Genomic DNA, 10,857 nt, shown 5'->3' on the forward strand with positions numbered 1-10,857 from the left:
TGTTTAATAAACTAAAATAATTATAATAACAATATTAAATAACGAGTACAAAATAATGTAAAATTTAATAAATTTTTATAACTAAATGATATGCAATTTAGAAAAATTATAACGTTATTTGTGCGTAACATAATTGATTTTTATTTGAATACTAGCTGATATTATTTATTTAGTTACTAAATTATACATTTCTCTTAAAAGTTTATTATAATTTCTCTTGGTGGCAATATATTTCATTTAAAAATAATATATTAATGATCTATTTATTTCTTACTTGCTAAAATTTAATATATACTTTTATTCTTGAAAAATAACACTGTACAACACCAAAAAATTACAAGGCCTGACCTACAAATTTTGATAGAGGAGACAAAAAACAAGACACGTATATCGGCGTTTTGAAAGTTTACATCTGAATTTCATTTGAGGCGGCATTAAAGTTTTCCAACTCTGGCACATTCTTATTGTTAATCGGCATAAGAAACCATGTGGCCCTTACATTTTAGGTATAAAATGTGTTCACTAAATTAATGTAAAATATTACAGGGAATATTTTTGTAGAACATATTAATCCACTAACTCCTCAAGGTATGGGAAGGACAACTTCTTTTAGAAAAAAGCAAAAACACCATTAAAACTGGAATTTAAAGGGTTTAAAGTCTCGCAAAAATATTCTCCGTGAAATTTCACTTTAAGTCTCTGAATACTCCAAAACGGAAAATTCAGAAGGTCCGAAATAAGACACAGCAAAAGAGAGCTTAGTGTTAATTTCGTATTTATTTCAATTTAATTTTAAAGTACTGAAAAATTTAGTTGTTATGAATACTCATTGTTAAATGTAAAATGAGAATTGTCTTCCAACTGCATGTTTCTTAAATAGGACTTTTAAAATACCGGTGATATTTTTTATACCGCTATCAAACCAGAGATGGCGAATAAAAAAATGTTTGCTACAACTTCTCATTTCATTTCTACAAATATTTTTTTCAGCGGTAAAATTTTTTATATCGCTATCAAACCAGAGATGGCATATTATTTCTTTAACTTTAAATTCCATCTTTAGAAAATAAAAAATATTGAATCACAGCGTGACCTTTATATATGCACATATGAATGTAGTATTATTAGTTGATGATTACATTACAAAATTCTTGTATTTTTATAAAGGACTTCAATAGCTCTATAACTGGTCGGAAGAAGAAATTGAAAGATCTTAATGGCCCTAAGATATAAGTAGTTAAAGGGCATGACGTGATGTGACAGAAATAGAAGTTGCTTATTTCTTTTTTGACAAAATGTAAAAATTTGCGAGTTCCACCTGGCTATTTGGTTAAAACCTTTTTTATTGTAATTTGGAATATTTATTGATTATTTTTCAACTTTTAGAACCAAAAAATAGTTTTTACATTTTTTTGTACAAGCCGTTATGTGAGACGTGACGTGACATGACGTGATGTTACAAAATTTTGAATGATGAAATTTGCAATATTATTGCAAATTAATTAGTCCATAGATTTATTTTGCACGGACATTGTTGAAAGTTTTTGGAATCGGAGATATATTTCGACTATTTAATAACATTTTAGTTGAAAATAGCTCCCGTATAAGAATAATATAAGAATTAACATTAATTAACATAAAACTTTTAAAAATGCTTATATCACCATAAAATTCAACACAAATAATTTTGACATATACAAAAATAGTTCATCCTAATTTTTTTTTAAAATTCGTCCATGATTAGGCATAGCTTCTATACAAAGCCCACATTTTACCCATAAACTTGGATATACATATAACTAAAATTTCGCCATCCTGATAATACAAACACACAAAAAACTTCCAAATGTACAACTACTGACCCTTCTGTTGATAATACAATAATCGGCCATATACCCATAAACTTGGATATATAACTAAAATTTCGCCATCCTTATAACACAAACACACAAAAAACTTCCAAATGTACAACTACTGACCCTTCTGATGATAATACAATAATAGGCCATAACGCCCATATAAAGCCGATATCCGAAAATCACTTTTTTTCCATACATTTCATAAAAATATCATTTGTTGAATTTCTGTGCTCTTTATTCCACTTATCAACTAAAAAAACATAACTATCACCTAATTGAATAAATTGCATAAATATCACATCTTTTTAAATAACAATATTTCACAATTCGAAGGTTGCACTTGAGAAAATTTATGTAATGTGACGTGACGTGACAGACTTTGAAATTCTATAAAAAATAACCCCGCTTAGAATTATTTTTATTTTCTTTTAAATTGAGTTCTATATACTAAACTTGATTTAGATTCAAAGTTTTGAATACTTCTGAATACCAACTAAAAAGTTATCGGGATAAATCCTGTTTCAACGTGACGAACCTGACATTTAAAAGTCTATGAAAGAAAACCGAAAATTTGCCTTTTAAGAATCTTTATCTTTTTATATTTGTATGTTTTAAGATAACTATTAATTCAACAAATGTTTTCCGATAAAAGTCCATTTAAATATTAGACTTTAAAATAATAAAAACTATCAAAAGCAAAAGCTACTAAAGGTGGAAAAAATATGCCTGAAATATTATTGTAACTTTTAATTCCGATTTCTCACTATAGTGGTTAAGAAAAGCTTTGGGGTCTTTAATAAATTAAAATTTGTACCTTTTTCTATAATAATAGAAGTTGAAATTTTATTTTTGATCACTTTTAGTTTTTGACCCACGGTAAACTTTTCGGTGGAAATGCCATATGTAAGGATACGGATCCGTAAAATAGTCATATTTAAATATGGACTCAGTTATTGAAGCTAATATTAATGTATGTACAGTTTTACGTATTTACTTATTTGTCCATATTCTGTTGAACATTATTTGCACATTTATTTAAACAAATTGTTAATTATTTCTCATGACTTAATTGGTCAACTTAGTTCTTATACCCAACATCAAAAAAGATGTTGATTTTGTCATTCCATTTGTAACACATTGAAATATTGGTCATAGACCCACAAAGGATACACATTCTGGGTCCTGAAAAAATTCTAAGCGATTTGGCGATGTACGTCCGTCTGTTGATAGAGTCCAAACGGGTCAAAGGGTGATTTTGTCTTTCCGTTTGTAACACATTGAAATATTGGTCATAGACCCACAAAGGGTATACATTCTGGGTCCTGAATAAATTCCAAGACGATTTGGCGATGTACGTCCGTCTGTTGATAGAGTCCAAACGGGTCAAATATTTTCTATAGGTAGGTATGATTCGTTTTGCGTTGAAAATGGGCAGTATCGGTCCACATTTTCCCATACAAGTGACCCCCTAAAATAGCTTTAACAGTCATCAATGTTTTAAAAATGCTATGTTTCATAAAAGCCAAATTCTCTTTACCAAATTTTATGAGGATCGGTTTATAATTGCCCTACAACTTAAATATGACTTTAACGCCCATTACTGCCTTAAAAGAAAGAGTATATACTAGTCAACATCCCTTTATTAAATTTTACGAGCATCGGTTCATATTTGACTCTACTTTTTATATGAGGTCCCCACAGAAAAGAACTTTAACTCTCATTACTTACTTGAAAATACAAGTTTAGCGCTGAAACTATTTATTATATTTCACGAGCATCGGTTCATAATTGACTCTACTTTCAATATGAGGTCCCCACAGAAAATAACTTTTAATCTCATTACTTACTTGCAAATACAAGTTTAGCGCTGAAATTCGACATAAGTTAGTTTACTATAGACAAAATCTCTCAAACGCGTTTTATGAGAATCGGCCTAATTGACCGATGTTCTTTAGAAAATTACGCTCCTTACTGGCTTAAAAACACGAGTATAGCTACGAAATTATATTAAAGCCCTATACAAAGTATCAACCTAATGTTTATAAGGAAGCATTCCAGCATACCGTTTAATGGTGGGTATATTAGATTCGACATAGCTGAATGTAACCATCATGGTTACATTCGCTGCTGTAGTTGTGTATATTTTGCTACTGCGGCCGACATCATTTAAATTTTTAGGTTTTGTTTAAGAACATTATCAATAAAAATAGAATGGCCGACAAAACAGGCGACACTTTTTCTCTTTCATTGACATTTAATTAAGCACATTAAGTTGACATTTTCAGTTTAAATAACACCGTAGCTTTGTGGTTAAAACAAAAAAAAAACATTTTAAGGAATCTTATTATTGAATATGCTACGTACTTACCGTGGTTGAATGGCGTTTATGAAAACGTTGAAGGGAAATTCTAAAGAGTTTCTGATGATAATAATGATAGTGTGAATATGCCTTTAACTATAAGTGTGACGTAGTGTTAGGCGATGTGGAATTGATATTTATTTAAAAATGTAATGAACTTAGAGTTAAATTAGTTAAGTTTAGTATGAAAAAAAGAAAATTTTTGTAAATTATGTTTTTGTAATTATGTTTTACAAAAATTTCCTTTTTGTCATACTAAACTTAACTAATTTAACTCTAAGTTCATCACATTTTTAAATAAATATCAATTCCACGTGGTTGTTTATTTTATTATACGTCTATTACCAATATTAAATAATAACTTATTTTAATGTATATACCCTCCATAAAAATGAAAATTGATTTTGTTTGTAATATTACGATAAATTGACCATAGTATATATTCCGGGTGTTTATTAATTTTTAAAATCAGACATGTTTATTTCTAATTTCCGTCGGTCTGTTGAAATCATAATAGGGATCAGAAGGATTTCGAGGTTTGAAACTTTACACAAATACTCTCTGTTGATAAGAACCATGAATCTCCTTCAAATCTTCATATACATTTTTAAAACTTTCTTTTTTTAATAACTTACTAAATTTTCGAATTTAATTTATTTACATTTGAACAAACAACAAATTTCAACTACCGCCACAGAATCGTTCTTATATTTTTGTTAAGGTTTTAACAAACATTTACTTCTTTTAAAAATTTCATAAATTAAAATTTTAAAATCGAGTGAAATATCGTATTTTTTCATGTAAAGGAACATAATTTCAAGCCATTTACAAGAATGTACATATGCATAAAGAAATTGAGAATTATTTTTGAACACTTTTCGCAATGAACGCTTAAAGCTGGAGACCCACACCATGCGTTCTACGCATTCTATGCGTCTATCAAAAACGTAGAATCAATGTATTTATATGCTGAAAGTTACTAGCACAAAAGCGTAGAAAGACTTGACGCGTAGAATGCTTAAAGAAGATCTACTTTCTACTTTTATAATATACCAACACAGAAAACAAATTTTGAAACTATGATTTTGACTGAGTGCAGTAGCAAATTTGTATACATTTGATATTATTAATAGGATGATAATAAAAAAATCAGGAGGAGATAGTTGTACTTCTAAAATGTCAGATAATGTCCATACAAAACGGCATTCACCTCTAACACGTCTTGACGTACAAATATGCTTTTGTCACTTTGGTTTTAATACCAATATACATCTACATATACATATATGTGTATATTCATACGTATGTACGATGAGTAAATTTAAGTATAATACTTAAGAACGTGTGGAAGCTGTTTCCGGTTTATATCATCAATCGTTGCACATTATTATTTCAAGAATTTTATTGCATCCGCATTTGACGCCTCATAAAAATTATTTTATTTGTTAAAAGTCATAACATTTAGAGAAAATAAAAATGAAAATTATTTATATAAAAATAAATTTTTTACGAATTATTAAAAGGGCGATATTTTACAATATTGTGAAGTTATGTAATATCAACATTTCTCCAATATATATGTAAACACACATTGAAGAATAAATGGATAAATTCAAGAAAGAAAGTAATTATTTAAATGTACTCATTCAAAATAGCCTCTGATTTTAAAAGTAACAAGTTGAAGTGTTGTGTTCGACTACGGACTAGATTCAATTATGGACCAAATCTCATTAAAATAATTTTGTGAAGAGAATGTTATTTACATCCATTATCTTTTTGATGGAAGTTCTTAATTTAATTTTAAAGTGTAGTTATGACCTTAACTTTTTTCAAAGATTTCGTTTTTTTATCCTATAAAAATAACTCGCACCCTCATCAGGGGATGTTTTTATCTTTAGAGGGATAAGTGTAATAAAAACAAAAGGAAAACATTTCAAAGTAACGCTATAGTAAGAGGAATGAGAAGTAGCTGCTTACGCTGTGTTATATTTTTTATTTCCATCTAAATGATTCCTAAGCGGAGAATTGAAGTTTTTCTTATAGAGTATGATTTTTTATTATGTATTTTCTACCTTGTTTGTTGTTTTATGTATTTCCTTTTTCTTATATCAATTGTTATTTTATTGTATTTATTTCAAGAAAGCAAGTTTATTCATTTAATCGAATGATGCCTGTGTCAGAAGAATCTTGAATTTCATACGTAAGTAATTTTGGCCAAACAAATTCATTACATTTATTTATCCTTAAATAGTAAAATATGTATCAGATAGAAAATGCTATATATCGACAGCTAAATCACATACATATATCGTTTTAAATGTTCTTACATTTTGAAATTATACCATATCTAATTTTAATATTATCAAAATTTAAATTTTCAGTGTTTCTCCCGAAAAACAGCTCAAATTCAAAACTCACACGTTTTAGTTCGGAGACGGCAATATGGACCATAGATGATAGTATCCTGCATTTCATATGGGTAAACTATATAGAATGAGCGTATGTTCATATGTATGTGTATCTTACACATTTTAAAACACATTAAGCGTCATACATTACTCAAAGATTTTTAAAAAATGCTTGGATAAAACCATAAATTATATTAAAATATATTTAGCACGTTTGTTGTAGCTTCTGTTTTATATAGTATTTTTTGATTTGCCTTCTCTCTTATATAGAAAAACAAAAACTACCAAGGGACCCCGCACAGTAGACCATTCTACGGTCAGGTGAGATATTGGGCTACACTTACTGCCATAAAACATAAAATCTTTCGAAATCGTGATATGGTAGCGGTATCAGTATTTTGACTTATTTCGGTATTGATATTGTAGCTTAATTCACGATTTCGGTATTTTAGTGGTAACGGAGGTGGACTGAAAATATATTTTTGCGTTAATGTCAATATGATTTAAACAATTATGAAGTAGAAGTGTTATATCGGCTATGCAGATGCTATATATGATCGATTCCGAAATTGACATTTTTAAATTCAATATATGGACTTTGACAATTAATTTAATGATTTTCGCGATATTTCGTATAGATTTTGATTAATAGAAAACTCGTTAATATATATCATATTTTGTTGCTACAGTGGCATTTTTAATTTAGTTATCATATTTTGTTGCTACAGTGGCATTTTTAATTTAGTTATGAACGTTAAAGTCATTTTCTAAAGTGAATCTTACATGTGGGTAGGGACAGTTACAGACTAATACTCATGAAATTTGGTAGAAGGAAAAGGTGAAAGGAAAACTTGTTGTTTTGATTTCTTGATAAATTAAATATACATTTGTAACTTTTTGGCTCCTAAAGCTTACTAGTGTTTACTTTCGAATCAGTCTCTCCGAAACCAAAACGCAAACGAACTACTAAGGCATCATCAACATCTCCTAAAGATTCAAATGTTGCAGCTCCTAACCAGTTTGCCGTTACTCAACCCATAAATCCTAATCCTACTAATCAGTTTGCCGTTACCCAACAAATGAATGAAAAACAAACTAATTTAGGTCTAACTCCAAATCCATTTAACGTTACTGCATTTTCATCTTCGAATATCCCAACTTACGCGAACGTTGTTTCTGATCAGACCGTAAATACGGCTCCCTCTTGTTCGAATCCTTTAGTATTTCCCTCACAAAGCTTATCATTGAATGCACTTCATCCTAACGAACAAATATCCAATAATTATCTTCCGGTACAAACCCCTTTACCGCCCAACTCCTCAAATGTTGCAATAAGTACAAGTGTTAACAACCAATCATTAAATACGTTTGACACCGTTGCTACGCCCAAGCCTCTAAAAACTATTCCTCCTAAGAAAACTATATTTGCTACCCGATTTGCGCTAGATACAACCGCTAATGATATTGACTTCTACATTAGAAACAATCTCGGATTGGAGCTATATAATGATATTCAAATCTATAAGATTAATGCCCGTAATAGAGCATCATTCAAAATTATTGTGCCAGAGACTATTTTTGACCAATTGGTACACCCAAATTTTTGGCCAAAAAACACAATAGTTCGGCAATTTATTTATCGGGAAGATAATAACGTTACCCTTCCTAAGGCTGCTGACTATGCTCCAAAAAACTGAATAAATCTGATTTTCCATTAGTTGCAATCGCTTATCAGAATGTTCGTGGCTTGAATTCAAAATTGAAGTCCTTTTTCCTACAAAGCTTTGACATTGAGCAAAACATCATAGTCCTTACAGAAACATGGCTCCGAGACAAACCTGAGAGGAAAATCCACAACTCCGAAATAATGTGCAGTAAATTCCAAATTTATAGACGTGATAGAGTAGGAAAGGAAGGTGGCGGAGTTTTGATTGCAGTTTCAACTCTTTTTCCTTCCGAAGAAATAATCCTTAATGAAGTCCATGATATCGAATTCATTGCAACGTGTGTTAAAACTAAATTAAAGACTATCTTTATTACATGCTCATACATTCCTCCTGCATCAAGTATCCAAATATATGAACGACACTCTACAGCGATAAAGCTCGTAGTAAATTTATCCAAACCCGATGACTTAATTATTGTCTTAGGAGACTTTAATATTCCTAACATAATATGGTCTAAAACTCCGGATTCAAGTTTTTTAAGTCCATCAATAAACTCGGAATCAAGTTTAGACTTTATTGATTCCATTGCAGAATTGGCGCTTTTTCAAATAAATAGCATACCAAATTTATATGGTAAAACACTGGATTTAGTATTTGTTGATCGCCCAGATGAATTTAAAATACAACGCATAGATCCACTTTCGACTCCAGAAGATGTTTATCACCCTACACTTGAAATTAGTTCAAATATTAATATGCAAATAACGGCAAAACTAGTTCCGAAAGAAGAAAAAGTCTTTGACTTTAGGAAAGCTGATTTTTCCAAGTTAAATCGCCTACTCTCATCAGAGAATTGGTTCGATTATGATTCTCACAAAAACTTAAGTCCATATAACATCGATCTAATTCTAAATAACTTTTACGACGTCCTATTTAAATGTTTTAAATTATCTATTCCGATGAGAAAACTAATAATTCCAAATGGCCCACCATGGAATACAAAGCAGCTCACTACACTGAAAAACTTAAAAAATAAATACTATAAAAAATACAAGAAATCCGGCCTATCTACTGATTACGCGAAATACTCAATATCCAGATCAACTTTCAACTTGGCAAATATCCAGTGTTACAATAATTATATTTTTAAAGTAAAGACAAATTTCAAAAACAATCCGAAATCTTTTTATCAATTCGTTAATTCGAAACGTCGGATATCTGGATATCCTTCCATGATGAAATCCGGAGATTCAGAATCTTCAATTGATTCGGAGATTTGCGACATGTTTGCTGATTTCTTTTCCTCTTCTTATTCAAAGAAGTCACTAAATATATTATCAAATTATCCATATTCAATATTAGAGGCAACTCCAATCCACTGTCCAACAATACACACATCCACTGTACTCTTGGCTATACGAAAATTAAAATTTTCCGATAAATATGGTCCTGACGGTATACCAAGTTGTGTTCTACTGAACTGTATATATCCTCTTATTTCACCCTTAACATACCTTTTTAATGCATCACTTTCCAACGGTTATTTTCCTGATTTCTGGAAAAAATCATATATTATTCCTTTGTTCAAATCCGGAAACAGATCCAACATTTCCAATTATAGAGGTATTGCCAAATTAAGTGTTATTCCAAAACTTTTTGAGCAGATAGTCACAGAAACACTGTCACACCAAGTTTCAACATTTCTGTCACCATTCCAGCATGGATTTAAAAAAGGACGTTCAGCCACCACTAATTTATTAGAATTTACAACTTCCGTGATCAAATCTTTTTATGCCGGCTATCAAACTGATACTATCTACACGGATTTCAGTAAAGCATTTGATAAGGTGAATCATAACCTATTGCTTTACAAATTAGACAAACTTGGACTTACACCTATATTCCTCAATTGGATTTCCTCATATCTTAAAAACAGATATCAATGTGTATCGTTTAGAGGATGTACATCGAAAACCATCCCAGTTATATCCGGGGTCCCTCAAGGTAGTCATTTGGGTCCAGTATTATTTCTAATATTCATAAATGATTTACCATCTTGCATCACGAATTCCAATATATTAATGTATGCCGATGACGTCAAACTTTTCCTTAATTTGAACCATTCCAACCAATGTTCCTTACTCCAAGCAGATCTAAACAATTTTAGCCAATGGTGTAATGAGAATTTAATGGATTTGAATTTGAAAAAATGTAAGCAAATGACATTCTTCAGACGAAGTCCAGTAGTCTGTAGCTACTCGATAAATAACTATCAACTAGATAAAGTTGATGTGTTCCTTGATCTTGGCGTTCTACTCGATAACAAAATGTGTTTCAATTCCCACATTTCCCAAACTGTTAATAAAGCAAAAGGTGTATTAGGTTTTATCAAACGCTGGGGAAAAGAATTCGATGATCCTTACGTCACAAAACAATTATTCACGTCGCTTGTAAGACCTATTTTAGAATATGCTTCAGTTGTATGGGATCCTCAATATGAAATCCATATTAAGAAAATTGAATCCGTACAAAAGCAATTTCTTTTATTTTGTCTTCGAAAACTT

The 10,857-nt window shown here is 30.2% G+C and overlaps 1 protein-coding gene across 1 annotated transcript; it reads left to right on the plus strand.

Annotated features, from left to right (window-relative positions):
* Nucleotides 1-8,493: 8,493 nt before the first annotated feature.
* On the plus strand, nucleotides 8,494-10,352 carry LOC124419723. Its single transcript, XM_046950206.1, has 2 exons — nucleotides 8,494-10,140; nucleotides 10,230-10,352. Exons 1-2 carry the CDS (start codon nucleotides 8,494-8,496, stop codon nucleotides 10,248-10,250), a joined length of 1,668 nt encoding a protein of 555 aa, XP_046806162.1. The 3' UTR covers nucleotides 10,251-10,352.
* The last annotated feature ends 505 nt before the right edge of the window (nucleotides 10,353-10,857 follow it).

This window comes from Lucilia cuprina, chromosome 4, assembly GCF_022045245.1.
Source record: "Lucilia cuprina isolate Lc7/37 chromosome 4, ASM2204524v1, whole genome shotgun sequence".
In the NCBI taxonomy this organism is placed as follows: Eukaryota; Metazoa; Arthropoda; class Insecta; order Diptera; family Calliphoridae; genus Lucilia; species Lucilia cuprina.